Source organism: Muntiacus reevesi, chromosome 9 (assembly GCF_963930625.1).
Source record: "Muntiacus reevesi chromosome 9, mMunRee1.1, whole genome shotgun sequence".
Lineage (NCBI taxonomy): Eukaryota > Metazoa > Chordata > Mammalia > Artiodactyla > Cervidae > Muntiacus > Muntiacus reevesi.
The window spans coordinates 67743946-67765390 of NC_089257.1; the positions used below are offsets into that span (position 1 = coordinate 67743946).

The following is a 21445-nucleotide window of genomic DNA, read 5'->3' on the forward strand; positions in this document are numbered from 1 at the left end:
TCGGAGAAAACCATATCATCAGAATCCTGAACTGTCTGCCTTAACTGTCTGGCTATCACAGAGCCAGATGATAACAGAAAACCAATATGGAATGTCCAGGTCACCAAATTCACAGTTTGGGCAGAAATTAATGCCTTCCATTCTGAAACCTACGCCTATCATCAGCCACTTGGTATCACAGTAAGAGGGACATCCTGTTCACAGGAAAGCTGGGTCCGGGTGGCCCTGTGAGTGATCTGACAACTCCTCATTTTGTAAGCTTTAGAGAGTCTCCAGGAGCTGCTTAACCTCCTGGAAGAACTGGCATATCCATCTGTTCTTAAATGTTTATTTCAAAGCTGTTTCCAGGCTCTAGAGAGGAACTGATAATCTTCAAGAAACTACTGCAGGGGTGTTTGAGCACCCTCCACTGTACACTAAAGAGAAGTTAGACTCCATCCATTTGTACAAACAAACAACATTCTGGCACTGAGAGACAAGGAAAGTTTCAGTCCTGGGATCAGTGATAACAGGAACTGGTAAGAGAAAGCAGCATGGGTCTCATTAGCGGGAGGATAGCTGATGTTTGCTCTGAAACTCTTTTCACATCCTAGGAAACTATTAAGTGTGACTGGGATGAACTTCATGGTTTATCTTACAAAATTCTGTCTTCCATTCTTCTATAGTTGGGGGGAGATATGTGGGGATAACACAGGATGCTTGGGGGTATGTATGGGGTGTGTGGGGCTTCCCTGGTAGCTCAGCTGGTAAAGAATCCGCCTGCAATGCAGGAGACCCCAGTTCGATTCCTGAATTGGGAGGATCCCCTGGAGAAGGAATAGACTACCCACTCCATTATTTTGGGGATTCCCTGGTGGTTCAGACAGTAAAGAATCTGCCTGCAATGCAGGAGACCCCAGTTCGATTTCTGGGTCAGGAAGAGCCACTGTAGAAGGCATAGGCTACCCACTCCAGTATTTGGGGGCTTCCCTGGTGGTTCAGATGGTAAAGAATCCCCCTGTAATGTAGGAGATCTGGGTTTGATCCCTGAGTTGGGACGATCCCCTGGAGAAAGGAATGGCTACCCACTCCAACATTCTAGCCTGGAGAATTTCATGGACAGAGGAGCCTGGTTGTCTACAGTCCATGGGGTCGCAGAGTCAGACATGATTGAGCAACTTTCGCATGGGATAAGTGTGGGGTATGCAAATGGTGTGTGGGCATGTGCAGCCCATGGGGAACAGATGAGAGGTGGATGTGTGTGGTGTGTGGATGTGTGATACAGCATATATGGGTCTGTATCCCACGTGCATGGTGTGTGTGTGTACATGATGTGAGCACATCCTGTGTGTGTGCGTGTTAAGTGTACATGCAGTGGGTGTATGCTGTGTTTTTTGTCGCATTGTGTCTGGTATTTATTGCAGGTGTGTGCAGTGTCAGCAGAGGAGAGGATGGAGCTGGCTGGGTGGGGGATATTTCTCAAGCAACCCCTTTAGCACCTACATTATAATAGATCTTCAATCAATATCTGTGAAAGGAACAGAGGAAGGGATTCTTTGCCTCATATGGTCAGACCTTTAAACTCTGTCCCTTCATACTAGACAACATTCATGAGATCACACACACTGCTGGCTTACAATCCTTCATCATCTCAGTCAGGATTTCAATCCCCCCTGCGTAGAACAAAGGGATCTGATCAGGCTTGGAAAGAGTCTCCAGGAGATTCTTGGTCGTCACGGCCGAGTTCTTTCCTGAGTCCAGTGACTCCTGGGCTTCCTTCTCTTGAAGGTCTGCTTTCTCCCGAAGATCTACCTGATTCAGGTAATCTAGAAAAACAAGGAGGAGAAGCACAGCAACATCCTAACAAGAAACTCGTGGACCAACCTTTTTCTGAAGATGGAAAGTTGAGAGGCAGAAAGCATGAGAATAATTCAAGCTTGTTTTCAGCACGGAAAACTTTTAGGAAGAGTGTACAGTTTCTACCCAGAATCTTAAAACATCTTGGAATCATTCAAGGACAACGTTGTTTGCTGTCTAGAAAGCTCTGGGGGAGGATGGTAGAGAAAAGGAGGAAGGCCAAGAACAGGGAAAAAGGATGCGGGCAGGGTGGTTAATGAGAGGATTGAACTGTGCAGGGCTGGGCAAGGCTGTGCCCGTGGCCAAGTGCAGAGAAGGCGTGGAGGGCACCCCAGAGCCAGAGCAGAGGGGAGGTGCAATTCAAACAAGGACGTCAGCAGGAAGTCTCACCTTTTACCTGTGTCTGCAGCTGGGGGTTTAGTTCTAAGATCTTCTGATAACACTCTCTAGACTGGAAGAAAGAAACAAGGCCATGAAGAGTGGCTAGGGGGGAGCGGTGATTATAAGAAAGGCACTGGCTACCACAGGGCTTGGCTTCTTCATTATCTCCTCCCAGCCTCCCCTGCTCCCCTCGTCAGAGGCAGGCATGGGGAACGCAGCATGCATTTGACATTTTGTTTAGACTTCTCTGGTTCTGTGGGGGCAATGGGCAATATTTCAAAATTCATTTTTAAAAACAGTGTTGTCAGATACAGTCTGTGATGGAAAATAACCACTCCTAAATTCTCATGGTTCATGACTGGCTGGGAGAGGAATAATCGTAAGGTTAGTGCAAAATTCAGATATGATATCTGCACTGAGAAAGAATGGGAGGCTACCTGTCAGATATGCCCACATGGAATAAGGAAATAAATGAAGCTAGAAACATTGTTGACGGAGACTTCGGAACAGGAAGAGACAATTGCCTATTCAAATGTGCAGGCTGCAAAGGGCTCGTGAGGGGGCTGTTCACTGGCCATGGAAGAGTCAACTAGAACCCCTGAGAGTGAGGGGCTCTCGCTGAGGACACTGTTAGAAAGTTTCTGCAGAAGAAAGATTCTTGCTAATGGGTTTAGGATGACAGGTTTAGGGCAGAGAAGAAAAGCTCAAGGGGGAGAAAAAATGGTTCTCAGATATTTTAAAGGCTCAAGACTCATCTAGAAGATCAGGATTAAGAAATAAACTGAAGAGAAAAACATCACATTAAAACAGGAAAGAGTGTTGCAAGATATTGAACATGGTAACTGTAATAGATTGAATGTTTGGATCTTCCCAAAATTCATGTTGAAACCTAAACCCCAATGTGATGGATCTGGACGTGTGGGCTCTGGGAGGCGACTGGGTCAGAGGTGGAGCCATCATAAGGGAGATGAGTACCCTTATTAAAGAGACCCAGAGATCTTCCTTGCTCCTGCTGTCTGTCTATGAACTAGGATAAAGGCCCTCATCAGACACTGAATTTGCTAGCATCTTGATCTTGGACTTCCTAGAATTGGGAGAAATAAACCTTTGTTGTATAAGCCACCTGGTCTATGGAGCCCCAAAGGACTAAGATAATATCCCTGTTTCCAACTTCTTTTCAACCCTAGCTCTAATCTATCAGTAATTCTCATTGACTTCACTGTGAGCATATAAGCAGAAGCCCTCACTTCTTACCACCTTCATTGTCACCAACCTGATCCAAGCCATCATCACATCTCACTTGGATGATTTGTTGCAATAGCACTCTGACTGGTTTTCTGTCTTTTTCTTACCATGTCAAGATACATTCTCAATACAGCAGAGTGATCCTTTAGAATACAAGTCAAATCGTTTCAGTTCTTTACTCAAAACCTTCTGATGGTTCCCAGAGCACTCAAAATAAAAGTTCAGGTCCTTCCATAAACCTGTAGGGCCCTAGGGCATCAGTCCCTCACACACTCTCACAGGCTCACCCTATCTCCTCTCACCCTCCTTGCTCATTCCATTCTAACCATCTGCCTATCTGGACCATTCCTCCACTGTATATCCACATGGTTTCCTCACTTCATGCCCCCCTTTCCTTCAGAGAATCCTTCCCTAGCCACTCTCTATAAACCCAATCTCACCTTCACCACTTCCCAGTGACACTTATCACCATCTAATGTACCACACATCTACTTATTTGGTTTCTATCTTGCAACAGGTCACCCTTACTTCGAGAAAGTGAGTCAAGGATTTTCTCTGGTTTCCTGCTGATTTCCTGCTGCCTAGAACAGTGCCTGGGACACTGAGAGTATGCATTAAATATTTGCTGAGTGAAATAATTAACTAAATAAATTAATGACTAAATGGAATTTGGTGGACAGGGGATTAACATTTTCCTTTTTACTTCTCTATTATTTGACTTTATCCTGATAAGTTTGTAGTATTTTTGAATTAAAGTCCAACAGAGAATAATATTTTAAAAATGTACAATAGGGAGCAATTTCTTTTTAAACACATTATATCTTGTAAATGGAAATACATCTCATGTTCATGGATTGGAAGCCTTAATATTGTTAACAATATTCAATGCAATTCAATGCAATCTCCATTAAAATTCCATCTGTCTGAATAACATTCCATTGTATAAATATACCACATCTTTATTCATTCATCTGACAATGGGCATTTAGGCTGCTTACATGTCTTGGCTATTGTAAATAGTGCAACAGTGAACACTGGGGTGCATGCATCTTTTTGAATTATGACTTTCCCTAGATATATGCTCAGGAGTGGGATTATGGGATCATAAGGTAGCTCTAATTTTAGTGTTTTTAAGGAACCTCTATACTGTTGTCCAATTTATATTCCCACCAACAGCGTAGGAGGGCTACACCCTCTCCAGCATTTATTATTTATATTACTCAGCCATAAAAGAAGAATAAAATAATTCCATTCACATCAACATGGACAGACCTAGAATTTATCATACCAAGTGAAGTAAGCCAGAAAAAGACAAATATGATATTCCTTATATGTGAAATCTAAAAAAAAAAAAAAAATGACACAATGAACTTACATAGAAATAGACCTACAGACATAGGAAAAAAATTTATAGTTACCAAAGGGGAAAGGGGGAAGAGAGACAAATTAGGAATTTCAGTTCAGTTCAGTCGCCCAGTCATGTCCAATTCTTTGTGATCCCATGGACTGCAGCATGCCAGGCCTCCCTGTCCATCACCAACTCCCGGATTTTACTCAGATTCATGTCCATCCAGTTGGTGATGCCATCCAACCATCTCATCCTCTGTCATTCCCTTCTCCTCCTGCCTTCAATCTTTCCCAGCATCAGGGTCTTTTCTAAGGAGTCAGTTCTTCACATCAGGTGGCCAAAGTTTTGGAGTTTCAGCTTCAGCATCAGTCCTTCCAATGAATATTCAGGACTGATTTCCTTTAGGATTGACTGGTTTGATCTTCTTGCAGTCCAAGGGACTCTCAAGAGTCTTCTCCAACACCACAGTTCAAAAGCATCAATTCTTCAGCACTCAGCTTTCTTTACAGTCCAACTCTCACAGCCATACATGACTACTGGAAAAATCATAGTTTTGACTAGATGGACCTTTGTCAGCAAAGTAATGTCTCTGCTTTTTAATATGCTGTCTAGGTTGGTCATAACTTTTTTTCTAAGGAGCAAGTGTCTTTTAATTTCATGGCTGCAGTCACCATCTGCAGATTTTGGAGCACAAGAAAATAAAGGTTGTCACTGTTTTCATTGTTTCCCCGTCTATTTGCCGTGAAGTGATGGGGCTGAATGCCATGATCTTAGTTTTTTGAATACTCAATTTTAAGCCAGCTTTTTCACTCTCCTCTTTCACTTTCATCAAGAGGCTCTTTAGTTCCTCTTCACTTTCTGCCATAAGAGTGGTGTCATCTGTGTATCTGAGGTTATTGATATTTCTCCCAGAAGTCAGGATTCCAGCTTGTGCTTCATCCAGCCCAACATTTTGCATGACATACTATGCATATAAGTTACATAAGCAGGGTGACAGTATACAACCTTGACATAGTCCTTTCCCAATTTGGAACCAGTCTGTTGCCCCATGTCCAGTTCTAACTGTTGCTTCTTGACCTGCATACAGATTTCTCAGGAGGCCGGATGCTGCTGCTAAGTCACTTCAGTCGTGTCGGACTCTGTGCGACCCCATAGATGGCAGCCCATCAGGCTCCCCCATCCCTGGGATTCTCCAGGCAAGAATACTGGAGTGGGTTGCCATTTCCTTCTCCAATGCATGAAAGTGAAAAGTGAAAGTGAAGTCGCTCAGTCGTGCCCGACTCTTAGTGACCCCATGGACTGCAGCCTACCAGGCTCCTCCGTCCATGGGATTTTCTAGGCAAGAGTACTGGAGTGGGGTGCCATTGCCTTCTCCACAGGAGGCTGGATAGTCACATGTAAAAGAATGAAGTTGGATCACTTCCTCACACTCTAGACAAAAATTAACTTGAACTGGATCAGAGATCTAAATACAAGTGGTAAAGCCATAAAATTCTTAGATCTTGGATTAGGCAATGATTTCTTACATTTGATATCAAAATCATAGGCAATCAGAGGAAAAAATTAGGCAATGTAGACTTTCATTAAAATTAAAAAACTTTTGTGCTATGAAGTGAAAAGATAACACAGAGAATGGAAGAAAATATTTTTAAATCATTTATCTGATAAGGGACTTGTATCCAGAATTTATATTGAATATTACATTATGCTAATATTTATATTACTTTATATTTAAGCTATATAAATATAAATTTATACCAGATTGATTACATTTATATTCAATATAAAAAGACAACCTATTGATAAAATAGACAAAGGATCTGAAGAGACATTTCTCCATAGATACATAAATGGCCAATAAGCATATGAAAAGAGACTCAGCATTATTAGCCAACAGAGAAATGCAAATCAAAATTATGAAATACCACTATAAGGTGGTATACTCATCAGGACAGGTATAATAAAAAAGACAAATAAATAGCAAATATTGTCTGGGATGTGGAGAAACAGAAACATACACTCCTGGCAGGAATGCCAAATGATACAGCCACTCTGGAAATCACATGGGCAATTCTTCCAAAGAATAAACACAGAGTTACCATGTGACTCATCAGTTTCACTCCTGGGTGTATAGCCAAAGAGACTGTAAACATGTGTCTATACAAACGCTTGTACATGGATGTTCACAATAGCCAAAAATGGAAATAAGTCACATGTTCAGCTGACAAATGGATAAATAAAATGTGGTATATCCATAAATGGAATATTGTTCGGCAATAAAAGAAATGAAGTACTACATATTAATATATTACAACATGGATGAAACTTGCAAACATTATGTTAAGTGAAAGAAACCAATCATGAAAGACCACAAATTGTATAGTTCTATTTATATGAATAGTGTAGAACAGGCAAATGGATAAAGACAGCAGTAGATTATTAGTTGCCTAGGAGTGAACTGGGGGTGGGGGTGGAGGGAAGGGAAGTGACTGCTAGTGGGTGACAAAAATGTTCTAAAGTTGACTGTGCAATTCTGACAAGACACTAAAAACCACTGAGTTGTGTATCTTCCATAGAAGAATCGTTTGACACCTGAATTAGATCTTAACAAAGCTGCTATTATAAAATATATCTCAGTGTGTACATATATCTGCATGATTGCTTTCTGGTGATGAGATCACAAGTGAATTTTGCTTTTTCATCTTTTTGCTTATGTCTTTTCTGTCCAGAGATGCTCCTCCTGGGGCTGAAAGAACACTGGGAGAAGACACTGCAGAAGAGGTTCCTATGGCAGGTGGGGCTGTACCAGATGATACTCAATATCCTCCCCAACTCTAAGATTTACTGTGGAAAATACTAAAACGTGGATTAACATCTCATCAACTTGGAGGAATGTGGTTCTCCTCTGAGACACTCTGAAGCACTGCTCCAAGATCAAACATACCATTTAAGCCTCCTCTTGCACTTACCTCACTGTAGTTCTTTAGGGCTAGGTGGGCTTTTCCCATGTGGAAATACGCTTTTGTGCATTTTTCATCACACTGCATAAAAGAGAATCACTGATCAGATGTTTTGGAAGATTTGAAATCATCAGCACCAACTGCCCAGCTAATAGGGTTAGGGTAGCGCTTTGATTCCCAGGACAGCCACCAGAGTTGACAATTAAGACTTTTTCTGTGCATCTGTGACCAAAATAATTGATGCTTGCAAGGAGCCTGGATGCACAAGTAAGCTCTATATCAAATTAATTCATGATACTCGCCAGTTTTCATTTCCACTTAATGAAACTCAACCAGGAAACAAACCAGGAACCCTTAATTTAGAAGAGCTCTTGACCCTGGTTGAACATTAGAATCACCTGGGGGTGCTTGTAAAAAAATCCTGACAGCCCACCTGAAACCCACAGCAATTAAATTATACCCATGGGTAGGACTGAGGCATCGATAATTTCTTACACTCTCTGGGTAATATAAATGCCCAACCAAGTTTGAGAACCACTGGTTTATTAGCAGGTAGGAAAATTTACTCTGGGTAAACAACTGAGGTTATTATTACATCTTAGGAAGCCTGGCAAGTTCCTCCCTCGAAATAAACCACAATATACATACCGGGAACTTGCCTTTGTTATCACTTTTGATCAGAAAGTGAGCCCCTTTAAAACTTATGAAACTTATGGCTGAAACAATACTGCTTGTTCAAGGGACCCTGCACTGGCCTGCTCTGAATTACTGTAACTACAGAGGGAATGATATAGGACAAAGACATAAACTTAAAGCATCCAGTTAATTCACTGAAGCCCTTTTATGTGCCAGGCCTTGTGCTGGGTCAGATGCTGTCAGGCATGTGGATGTACAGAGGGAGTCCAAGCTCAGGAGTCTAGAAAGTCCTGGGTGAAGCCCTGTCTGCCTCTCACTGGCCAGGCCCCCCAGGTTTTCTGAGGTCATCATCCCCATCTGCAAAGTGGAGATCATAGCAGTGTTTCTCCTGGGCTGTTGTGAGGAGAGAACGTGTGTAAAACACGCAATGCCAGGTAACAGAGTGTTAGCTGCTGTTGCTGCATTTACAAGAAAAGCAATCCATTTCAGGGCAAAAAGGAAAATTTAAGAAAAGCTAAAGAATAATAGAAGGGGTAACAATAATCATAACATTTGAAGAGGCCTTTATAGATGCATTTTCATGAATATCCTTTCCTGATTCCTTGCTAAGTGAATGATGGTAATTATATTAATTACCATTATTTTCAGTCTTGACTATATGGTTCATAAGAATGATCTTATGTAAATCTTATAGCAACTCTATGAAGGAGATATAGTTATTACTCCCATTTCACACATGAGGAAACCAGGGGTCAGAGAGGTTTAAGGTCTCACAGACCCTAAATGGAAGAACTGGGATTAAGATCTAGCCATTGGACTCCAGGACCCAAAGGCTTAGAAATCACACCGGATCTCCTCCAGAGAAGTGCTACAGCAATTCAGAAGGAGGAAACCCACTCTGAAGAGATATACAGTAAGTCCTCTACATACGAACCTGCAAGTTGCAAACTTTCAAAGATGCAAATGTGCATCTGGTTCCAGCAAGCAACATCTCCCTCCTCCAGTCAGTAACCCTTCTTGCCTGTTCACTCCTTGCCAGCCCCGTATGCCAACTGTTGTACCAAACTACTATACTTTTCAAGGTACTGTACGCTGATTTAAAATGTTTCCTTTATTTTCTGTTCATTTGCTTTTTACGCATTATTTGTGTGAAACCTATCATAGTACAGTACTATATAGCCGATTGTGTTAGTTGGGTACCATGGCTAACATTATTGGACTTATGAACATATTGGATTTATGAACGCACTCCTGGAATGGAACTTGTTCCTATGTAGGGGACTTGCTGTAGTCTAACAAAGACATACTGCATTTCAGAGGATGCCAAGACAATCACATAGAAACCTTTGGGGGTGGGGGAAGCGGAAATGCGGGGATGGGGGAAGCTGAAATGCCCCTGGCAGGGATGAGTGTTGAACCCACGCGAGGAGACAAGAGCTTTGAAGAAGAAACTGCAGGAAGAAGAAATGCAGGGAGCTGTGGTGTGAACCCTGCAGAACTCACACGGGATGGAACTAAGGCTTCACTGGCAGACGTCAGGGTTCCATCAGGGGAAAGGGAGCCCCACTGTGCCCTTCTTATGGGGTGTATTGCGGCCCCGCCTCTGCAGACACTGACACCAGGGCCCGCGCGCTTTCTCACTAATAGGCCCTTTCTCCTTTGAAGAGGTATCAACTCTCACCAGGACTCTCTCAGGCAAACCCCAGACCCCCTTAAAAGGAATTCTGCCTTCAGAGGAAGATGTCTTTTATTGTGAAGGAAGAGTTCTGCCAAGAAAGAAATGATTCTGATCCTAATTGAAACCCGTTTCACTGCCTTATCTTCCCAGACAAGGAACACGGGCCTTGAAATATCATCACATGGGCTTGTCACTGCCAATTCACAGGTGTCAAAAATACTAAATTGGCATGAAAGGACTAATACTTTCATGGAGTAAAATAATAACGGAGTGCCACTGATGTTCACTACTGATATTTTAAAATGTGAAACTTTTCCTTTTGATTCACAGCTTCCATGTAGAGCCAACCATTGTTAGTTTTTAGATCTCCTTACACATTTTTTCCCCCAGCCCTCCAAGTGTTCACCTAATCCTCTGCAACAGGGAGCCTCGCTGGGCTCTTATCAAGGTTGGTTGCTGGGTCTCAGCTATGCTGGACCAGCTCTGCTTCGGTCTCACCGTTCGTCACACCGTGCTTCAATTAACGTTTAGGAACAGGCCAGTGTATCGTGCTGAATCACCATGAGGCTGTGATTAACTCTTTGGGCCTTCACAGTTCAGAAAAGATACTCATGAGAAGCCCCATGAGATCTTGTTTCTGCCACAGAAGGAATGAGAGCCACGCCCAGGGATGACGGGGTTTCCAGTTTCCGAGGAGAGGTGTTTACAGTCAACGGCTCAGGGCACCAGCCTACGGCGAGGCCAATGTGGGCTATGTGATCCTGGGCAGTTTACTTAATTACTCTGACGTTCAACTTCCTTGTTAGAAAGATAAGGATAACTGTGGTGTTGACCAGAACAGAAGGCTGGGAGGCTCCAATGAGATGGGTGACAGCCAGTGAGCAGAAAAGCAGCTTTTGCTCTTATTGCTAAAACGCCACAGGAAAATGCCCTTGCCTCTCTCTTCACTTACAGATGATAGTAGGAAAAAAATAAATAAATAAACAACAAAAAACCATGATCACATAATGTGACATAACAGGCTAGTAGATCTCTGCTGGAGCCATGAATAACCATGAAGGCACCAGCTTCGGGCAGTTCTCATCACTTAAAGGTTGTCACGAGGCTGTGGGACAAGGTGTTCCCTGCACCATATCTTCTAGGGCATAAAGAAATCAAGTACGCCAGATGTCTGTTTTGGAGAGACCCTCGTGTTTTAGAAACTTATTAGGAAAGGTGAGTTTCAAATTCCTTGCCTACCTTCTCAATAGAAAGTAAGGAAGGAGGCAGGGCCAACTGCTGCTGCAGTGATGGGCTCTTGGCTGGGCCGTGCCCGCCCACTAAGCTGGGTTAGGCTGGGCTGGGGAAACTAAGCCCAGGATAAACCTGGCACATTTTCCTGGCACTTCAATTTTACTTGATTTTAAGTTATTTAAAATAATACGGTTATATTAAAACAAATAGATACAGTTAATGGTGTGCAATGCAAAATTTGCAAGGATTTCCAAGATATAGCGAAGTTGCTCAGTCATGTCCGACTCTTTGCAACCCCATGGACTGTAGCCCACTAGGCTCCTCTGTCCATGGGATTCTCCAGGCAAGAATACTGGAGTGGATTGCCATTTCCTTCTCCAGGGGATCTTCCCAACACAGGGATCGAACCTGGGTCTCCCGCACTGCAGGCAGACTCTTTACTGAGCCACCAGGGGCCCCTAGAAATAATTTGCACCTGAGAAGAAATTTCATGCTCTCTGCTTTTAGACCCTCCAGGGGCTCATGTTCCTTCTGTTAGCATGTTGGCAGGAAGGTTGAGAGGCATTGGATTTGATTATTTAGTTAAAGCCCCCTGTGACAGAGTAACTTGGGGGAATGTGGATTAAAGGTTATTTAAATATTTAGTCATCTGAAATAATGTTCCAAAGAAGTGATCATGACATTTCTCTTTTAAAAACCCTTCTAAGATTTCCACTAACAGTCCTTCCTTCTTTCTACCTTTGATTATCTATTTTGGCAGAAATACCATGCACAGTGTTATGCTATCTGCCTGAGGCCTGACTAGCATCCAGACGGAACAACAGAAAATCTTTCTTCTGATTATTCCTCTACACAGAGGGGTGCTATGATATATTTCTAAATTATCAGAGCTGGAGGAGAAAAGGATGAACTGATGAGGAAGAATGATGATGTGGCAGAAACAAGCCCCCCAGGTCGGCTCTGGAAAGCGTAAGACGCATCTTCACTATCTCAAGGAGCAAAGCGTCTGCTAACACAATAGTAAAGGGTGAGCCATTGTGATAAAACCCTGAAAAGCCGATGTTAACAACAGTTTCTCTAGAGTACTTCCTGTGGGTGAGGCACCACGGGTGTTATCATAACCCTCACAACAATTCTGTTCTCTCCCATTTTACAGATGAGGAAACTGAGGCTCTGACTGCAGTGTCTACACCACTTCCCACTATGATACACCACAGCTCCCCTCTATTCACTTCAGGAATGAAACACCCGGCCTTGAGCAATACCACCTCCATCATGTGGAAGAGGAAACAATCTTCTTACCTTCAGAGCCCAGTCACAATCCACCAATGCCTTCTGGTAGTCTCCAAGTTTGATATAAGCCTGTAAAGACAAAAATAGCTGGTGTTCACACACAGTTCTGCAGCCAGCAGTCTCCAGTCAATGCAGAAAGAGCAGTCGGGGAGGAGAGTGGTGAGAAGTATTAATAACTGGTCCCTGCCTGCATCCGTCAGGGTCCCAGCAGGAAACAGACAGCATTCACACTGGGTAACAGGAGTCTAATAAAGGGACTATTTACAGGGTGAGTGCAGGGCAGATGGAGACCAGCAGTGGATAGCCAGCACCGCTGCTAGACCTGAAGGAGCAGAAGGAGGAGTAACAGACAAAATGGAACAGAGCTGCTTTGTGAAGAATGCTGCTTAAGAGTAGCTGAGGCCTTTAGTAGAGCGGAAACTGGAGGAGGAAGCCCCAGTTCACGTTCCTCCTTCCTTCTGATCTCACTGGCCAAACAGAAGTTAGAAAGCTGGGAAGCCAAGAGGCCAGTCCACAGAGTCAGTCCCCCAGGGCACAGAAGGATCTGGAGGGACAAACAGAAAATACCCAGCACACTAAAAGCCAGTTCCTGGAGGCTACCCTGCTGTGAATGTTCCAGAAGGAAACCAAATGAGAAAGGGGATCAAAATGACAGATAATAACAAGTGTTGGTGAGAATGTAGGAAATTGGAGCACTCATACACTGTTGGTGGGAACTGCAGTGATTTTGGAAGACAGTCTAACTCAAAAGGTAAAACACAGAGGTGCCATATGATACAGCAATTTCACTCCTGGGTATATAGCCAAGGGGACTATACGTATATGTTCATGCAAAAAGTCGCATGCCAATCTTCAGAGCAGCATTACTTATAATGCCCAGAAAGCAGAAATAACTCAAATGTCCATCAACTTATGAATGGGTAAATAAAATATAGTAAAATTCACACAATAAAATATTATTTGGAAATAAATAGGAATGGGGTACTCATGTACACTACAACATGGATGCACCCTGAAAACACTACTGAATGGAAGAAGCCAGACACATAAGGATAAATACTGTGTGATGTCATTTACATGAGAAGCCCAGAACAGACAGGTGCATAGAGGCGTAAAGAGACAGAAAGTAAATTAGTGGTGACCTAGGGCTGGGGTGGGGGAGGACAAGAGGAATGAGGAGCTTAAAGGGTATGGGGTTCTTTTGGGGATGATGAAAATGTTCTAAAATTAGTTGTGGTGAGGGTTGCGCAAGCCTGTGAATAGAAACTACTAAATTGTATTTTCAATAGGGGAATTATTGGTTATAGCAACTGTATCTCAATAAAGCTGTTACCAAAATATGATCAAGAAAAAGTTTTGCTTCTTTCCTCCTGAGAGAAGTGAGGAGTTTATACAGGAAATGAGCTCATACAGGAAAAAAGCTCATGCAGGAAATGAGCTGACATGTAAGAGTCAGACCATCACCAGGAGCCCTTGGTTTCAAATGCCTTGCAGCTCTCTTCTGGGATCCCCTAGAATTGGGGAAAATCTTGAAAACCAAGCATTAACTCAGAATTCTGTGATTCACTCAAACTGAACTAACTGAACAATTTAGATCATTTATAGTTTCCAAGAACTGTGGCATATAAGCAAATGAAAGTCTGCACCAAAGCTGTTATACCCTCTGTATTAATTACTGGATATGAAAGATACTTAATAAATTCTTGTCAAGTTGCACAAAGTAGACTTTAAGTGCTCTTCTTTCGGAAAGTTCCCTAAGAAGCAGCAGTGATCACCCTGTTGGAAGAAAGGAAAACTAGGCACGAGGGTACCATTAGTCACCAATAACAGATCCAGTACTCCACAGAGGTCTGCCCATGATCAAAACTGCACCAGGGCACTGTGACATTCTGGACCATAAATTGGATGAGACATCTACACGGACAAGCCAATTATGAGTTAGTGTTATAGCTCATGAGAAATCTAAGCAGTCAACCAAAGTGAAGGGGGAGCAGGCAACAGCAGGTTAATGGAATTTCTGCTGGGCAGCTCTTTGTACCAAGAGAAAGGAAGCTGCCAGGCAGTGCTTTCATTAACAGGGGTTCAGTACTAATTGAAGATGGTGACTCTTTGAGCTCTCTGTTCTATATAAAGCACCATCCTTTCCTCTGGGTTTGGGGTTTCATTTGGAAGTCAGAGGATGTGAGGAAGAAACTAGCATCCTTCTAGACAACTTTAGTCATGACTTCACGACACTGTTATTCAGGATGCAGACTCTGTATGGGCTTCAACAATTTCTCTACACAGTCCTTCACTTTTGCTTCTTTTTCTTTTTTAAAGCTTGGACTCAACACCCTCTAAATTCCCTGTTTGCTTTTGTTTTTCCACATTTTGAAAAGAACGACTTTTCCAAATGGCAATTAAACTCCTGATTTATCTAAATTACACCAGCAATCTATTGATCATAACACTAGCTCCGGGAGAACAACAAAGCCATGAAAGGGTAGGTTTTCTCTCTAGCAAGCAGCGACACTCAATTCACAGGGTCCTTATTAAGTGTTTTCTAACACCACATGCAAACAGGGAGGCATTTTAAAAATAGTCAATGGTTCAAATGGTTCCTAACACCAGGCAGCACATTTTGCATTTATTTGTCTCTGAATAAGCTTTCTCTTTGGGAAAAGAGGAAGGAATTGCCTCCCCAAAGCTTTTCATTGCATTTACCTATTTTTATCCACAGTCATTCTTAATGTGGTTCTCCAGAACTAATCAAAGTACTGCTTAAACTTGAGTACAGTAAAAATGTAACTAATTTAGATGAATCAGGGTATAGACCATCTGAATTAGATGTAAGTCTGCATTATATAACATTCTAAAGGCAATTCAATTTTACAGCTTTCAGGTAACTTCAGAGTAATAAGACTGAATAAGCATCAGTAGGTAAATGGTTTGGAGACCAAATTTGTGATAAATAAAAAAGAACTATAATTATCATATTAATTGTTTGTTTGCATTTAGCTGTTTCTTTTGACATGTCAACAGAAACCTCACTCCTTCAAATGGACTTGCTCTGCCTCCACCAAGTGTTATATAACTTAATAAGGATTTATTGAACATTGGTTATAAGCACAGCATTAGGGGGAAAAGCATATGGCAATTTTCACCCTCAAAAAGTGTATAATCTTGTAAGGGTGATAAAATAGACATTGCAAAAATCAACCTCTGGCCGTTTTATTTACCGGTTCACTTCCTTATAACAATTTTTTCTCCACAAATAGGGGTAGGTAAATGACACCTCAACTCGAGACTGATTTATCCAAACTGGTGAACTAATGAGTTTATGTTGTGCTTGGATTTTATTTATCATTAAATCATTGTCACTGTCCAGACTTTTTGGACTGCTGATATCCTGTTTCTTGTACTCTTCCTCAACATACCACAGCAGGATATTCTTAATCCTGAGTTACAAAATTGGAGCTGACGAGGATCCTCTCCTTGTCAATGACATGGCATCAAGTTCATCTCACCCAGGTCCTGCTGACATACTCTGATCATCAGATAATCATGTCCACAAATTTGCCAATTTTTCAGGCCTGAGCAGGAGACAGCTCTCTTATACTCAAGCACTTTTCAAAGATAAGGTCACAGGTGACATTTTTGTTTCAACTGAAAACTATTCATCTTGTCCCTTCATTAAGGAGTAGATGATAAACATCAAGGTAATGATTTTTATCTGGTGTTCCAGAAATCTGAGCTCATCTGTGATATTAAATGGAAGTATCAGGGGTTTTACAAACTCAAAATTTCTGAGAAATTGGCTCAGGTCCATTAGCTGGAGTATACCCAATCACAGAATCTTAATGAAGGAGGGATTCATACAATAAGTAAGAAATTAACAAGAGAGTTAGCCTCAGGAGCCTTAAACTGGCATCAAAAAAGAGGATGAACTAAGTCAGTGGTGGCAGAATTCCAAGGTCCCCCAGGCTGTCTCGTTCCACTGGCTTTCTCAGCTACACACGAGGGACCATCAGTGATGAGATGGGAGACTTTTACTATGGAGAGAGCCGATTATGTGTTGCTATTCCCAAGTCCTCCTCTAATGAGTCCGAGTTGGTAGCTTGAAACTGGACCATAATGAGAGTATTTACACCACGGAAACTGGCAAATGCTCCATGCAGATCAGCCTCCAGCCTCACCCCAAGCAGAGCCGGCTGCTATGCATTCACCACCACACCACTGGTGCCAGCTAACCTCATCTTTCTCTGCTTTCACAAAGTTAGTGGCTACCGTCCCCTGGGGAAATCCCGCGGACACGACCTGGCCTCACTGACCTGAGCTCGGTTGGTGTACAGCACCTTCATGTCCTTCAGCTTCTCCAAACCCTCACTGTAGCACAGGATGGCCGTTTCATAATCACCTCTGACAAATGCTTCGTTCCCCTTTTCTTTCAGGGCTGTGAGAACAAAAGGCATACAGGTGAGCTCTCCCCACACACCGGAAAATGCTTTCAAGCTTCACTGCCCTGATTTTCCAATTCTGCTTTGAAGGTTAGTATGTCCATCCATCCAAATGGGGGCCTGGCACTTCCTTCTCTCTGCAGATCATTTCTGGGTCGATTTCTTTTACATAAATCCACCCCAAGTCTTCTACGCAGCTTCTCAGAAAAAGCAAATGCTTCTGCCTCAAGGCTCGGAATATCCCAAGCTTGCCACAAGGAGCAAATCTACACATTCAGTGTCTGATAAAGAGATTCAAACGACTAATTTTCTAGCAAACATGGAATAATTCGGATCTGCAGCACACATAGCACTGAGTGATATAAAGTAAATGCTGAAAGTATTCTTCTGTCATATGTATCCCCCCATCCCATGACCACACACACACAACCCCAGCTCTTTCTTTTCCTTTATTTCCCCTCTCCTTTCTCCCAGCTTGGGGCTTCCCTCATAGCTCAGTTGGTGAAGAATCCGCCTGCAATGCAGGAGGCCTGGGTTCAATCCCTGGGCGGGAAGATCTCCTGGAGAAGGGAAAGGCTACCCACTTCAGTATTCTGGCCTGGAGTATTCCATGGACTGTATAGTTTATGGGGTTGCAAAGAGTCGGGCATGACTGAGCGACTTTCACTTTCTCCCAGTTTTGTTTGCTTGTTTCGCTTTTCTTTTTCACATCTTCATCTGTGCCTGAGGCTAGAGAGTGGTACCTCACTCCCACCCCTCCCTACTTTCCAAGCATCCTTTAGTGCCACTATATTCAACAATATGCTTTAGAAACAGGTCTGACTGTGGAGGCTATCTCGGGGCTGTGTCTGCCTCTCCACCGCCTGTTGCAGTAGAAACAGGAAACAGACAAGTCTCTGCCTGGCCAGATCCCACTGCCTCAGGCGCATTCTGAACCCACCCACTGGGAATCTTGATGTCCTCAAACAGCAGCATAAACTCCCCTGCTTTTTCCAGCACAAATCATCCCTGCCATTAAAAAGTGAAAAGACTGACAATTACCATCTGCTAAGACTTTGTTTTCCCTTCTTCTTTTGGCACGTTCTTTAGCATCCTTCTCCAGAGATGCCAAGAAGGCTTCTGACAACAGAGTGATTTCAAGTATTAAAAAAGAAAAATCCAAATACTATAATCAGTTCTTTAGCTCAAATTCAGAAAAAAAAGCCACATCAGAGTTTTAGAGCCACATGTTTCATGCATACACATGTAGGCACACGCACGCGCGCGCGCGCGCGCACACACACACACACACACACACACACACAGATTTTGGAGACAACTGAAATGACATTTTCTTAATTCGACATTAAATGGGAATCTGTGTGATGTATTATTATACATGATGACTATGTCTGTGCTTCAAATTTGAATTATGCCTTTTAAAACAGTTTTTCTTTGAAGACGGACTTTTTTGGTTCCACTTAGCATAATGAGCTGCTGAGCTGAGCAACTGAGAAGCTCTCTGGATCCTTCTGAGTAGCTAAGAGTAAATTGGATGAAACAGAATAACTGAATTCAGTGTACAGAAGATTGGTCAGGAGAACACAGGAAAAATCCTCTGAGCGCCATTCCCTCTGACCACTAGTAACAGAACTGGGTGATCAGTAGGTTTTTGTTTATGGTTGTTTGTAAGCCCAGAGGCTCTAATTTAAGGGTCTAGAAGCCACAATCAATAAACGCTGACTTAAAATGAATAATACACATTGGGAAGAGAGATGCAGTCCTTACCTGTGTTTATTTCATCTGCATCCTACAGGGCACAGGTTATCATAAAAAGAAAGAAACAAATTTCAAAAACTACTCTCTTATTTATACATATACAAACCAAGCAGGCAGATAAATTTCAAGGGCGGGGGGGTAGAGTCCTTTCCTTTAGCCATAATATTAGAAGGTTCCAAATTCAGGGGGTTTGCTTTAAATCAGGAGATCTGATTATAGGCATAGCTGTTACGGGGCTAGTCTGCAGAAACCAGGGACCCCAGCTGTGGCTGCATGAATTGGAACTATGAGTTAGTAAGCGGTTACATTAACAGCTTAAAAATGGTCCTAATCTCAGTGGGTGGAGAGGCCAAATTTTCATTAAAACTAACCAAAAGGATTGTTTAAGGATGACTCAGAAAGGCCAAGAAAAATATATCAGAGTTTATACTTCCTTGTGAAAAATCTAGTGACTCTAAAGGACAAGTCTATTTCAGCCTCACCAGGCAGTTGAGATTAAACCATTCCTTCCTCTGTTCCATGCAGACTTCCTTGCTGTGTCTACACAGATAACTCCACGATAAGCAAAGCGCACCTTCTTGGGAGCTTGCGGGGGACTGATCGTGGTCTTGTTCACGGTGGTCCTGCACTCGTCCTCCTCTTGGTCCCCCTCTGGAAACTGTAGTCTCTTTTCTGTCTCAAGGACCGCTTTCTCGCGTACGGCTGGATCATCAGAATTCATCTCCTGAATTAAACTGGCTAGAGGAGAAATCAGAGGTGAATCATTCAAGTAAGGTCTTCAAAAAGAAAGACCCTATTCAATATCAATGATGGTGTAGTAAATTTCATGGGGAAGGACTTTATTTTCTCCAGCTTTTTTGAGATACAGTTGACACATGACAATGTGTAAGTGTAAGGTGCATCACATGGTGATCTGATAGAGGTATACAGTGAGAAAGGGTTCCCACACCAAGATGAGTTAACACATTCGTATTTAATTTTTTGTGTGTGTGAGTGGTAAGAATATTTAAGATCTCCTCTCAGAAACTTTAAAGTGTACAGTATTGTTAACTATAATCGCTATACTGTTTATTACACTCCCAAAACTTATTCACCTACTAGAGAGTTTGTGTAAATGCATGTATTTGAACATCTTAAATAAATGTTTTTTTAATAAAATGTGCATTCTTTTGCAACTTAGTTTTTTTCTCTTAGTATGCTTTAGAGATTTGTTCTTGAAACAAATAGTTCCAATTGATTCATTTTACTTATTTTACATAGGTGATTCATTCTCTTATTGATGGACCTCCAGGTTTTTAAATTTTTTTCTACAGCAAATAAATGCTGAATTGAATATACGTATATATTTACCCATGCACGTATGTGACATATTCTTTAGGCTATGGCTATATCAGTTTTTATTCCTACAAGCTGTGTACGAGAGTTCCCACCTCCACATCCTTGTTAAAACTTGTTCTCATACTTCTATGCTGTTTTCACTATAATGCGTTTATCTCCTTAATGTTGTCATTTGCCTTTTCTTGAATGTGACTGGGATCCAGCATCTTTTTATTGGTTTATAGGCCATCTGGATTTCCTTTCTGTGAATTGCCTGCTCCTATTTTCTATTGGGTTGTTTGTCTTCTTCTTATTGTGATTGTTTTATATATTCTGGACTGTTATGTATATTTATGAACATTTTCTACTTGGGTATGGTGTGTTTTTGTTTTTTGGAACCTTCCATTGAAGAGATTTCCTATGCCTTAAATGTACCAATATTTCCCCTTATGACTTATGCCTTTGTGTATATTAAGTTTACAAATATACTCTTGTGTGTCTTCTAAAAGTTTTAACATTTTGTTTTTCTCATTAAGGTATTTAATCCACCTGGAGCCGACTTGCTCTTTTTTTTTTTTTTTTTTTGGCTGTGCGGATACGCAGGGCTCTTAGTTCCCCAACCAGGGATCAAACCTGTGCTCCCTGCAGTGGAAGCATGGAGTCTTAACCACTGGACCACCAGGGAAGTCCCCTGGAGCTGACTTTGTGTAGGGCAGGAGCACCATTTGTTGAAGAGTCCCTGCTTTCTCACCGATGAACTGTGTCATCCCTGTTTCATGTTGCATGTGTGAACCTGCTCTAGGGCTCTTCATTCTGTTCTACCGGATGACCTGTCTTTTCCCGCACCAAAACTTTCATGCCTAATTACTACAGCTTTATAACAAAACTTAAGCATCTGGTAGGGGGATCCCACCTTCTTATTTTTCTGCAAAATTTCCTGCATTATTCGTGGCCCTTTGCTCTTCCATGAGAACTCTGGAATCGGCCTGTTGAATTCTAATGAAACATCTTGGGGATTTTGATCTATCCCAGGCGGCACTGCTAGTAGTACTGTTAGTCGCTCAGTCGTGTCCAACTCTTTGCGACCCCATGGACTGCAGCCCACCAGGCTCCTCTGCCCATGGGAGTCTCCAGGCAAGAACACTGGAGTGGGCAGCCATTCCCTTCTCAGGGCATCTTCCCGACCCAGGGATCAAATCCAGGTCTCCTGCACTGTAGGCAGATTCTTTACCACCTGGGCCACCACAGAAGCCCCCTACCTCCTAGAGGGGAGAATACTTTATTTACAATACCAAAATAAATCCATCAAAATGTATGCAAGACC

At 42.4% G+C, this 21445-nt stretch overlaps 1 protein-coding gene across 1 annotated transcript in view; it reads right to left on the reverse strand.

Moving 5' to 3' along the window:
* TTC12 (tetratricopeptide repeat domain 12) overlaps window positions 1-21445 on the reverse strand; it is a 48035-nt gene that overhangs the window by 18877 nt on the left and 7713 nt on the right. Inside the window, exons 3-10 of the mRNA XM_065944549.1 lie at window positions 19379-19542; window positions 18814-18835; window positions 18088-18165; window positions 16921-17042; window positions 12620-12679; window positions 7780-7851; window positions 2227-2287; window positions 1617-1805 (exon numbers count right to left, since the gene is read on the reverse strand). Coding sequence (XP_065800621.1) covers window positions 1617-1805; window positions 2227-2287; window positions 7780-7851; window positions 12620-12679; window positions 16921-17042; window positions 18088-18165; window positions 18814-18835; window positions 19379-19542 — 768 coding nt within the window. The remainder of the gene's footprint in view (window positions 1-1616; window positions 1806-2226; window positions 2288-7779; window positions 7852-12619; window positions 12680-16920; window positions 17043-18087; window positions 18166-18813; window positions 18836-19378; window positions 19543-21445) is intronic.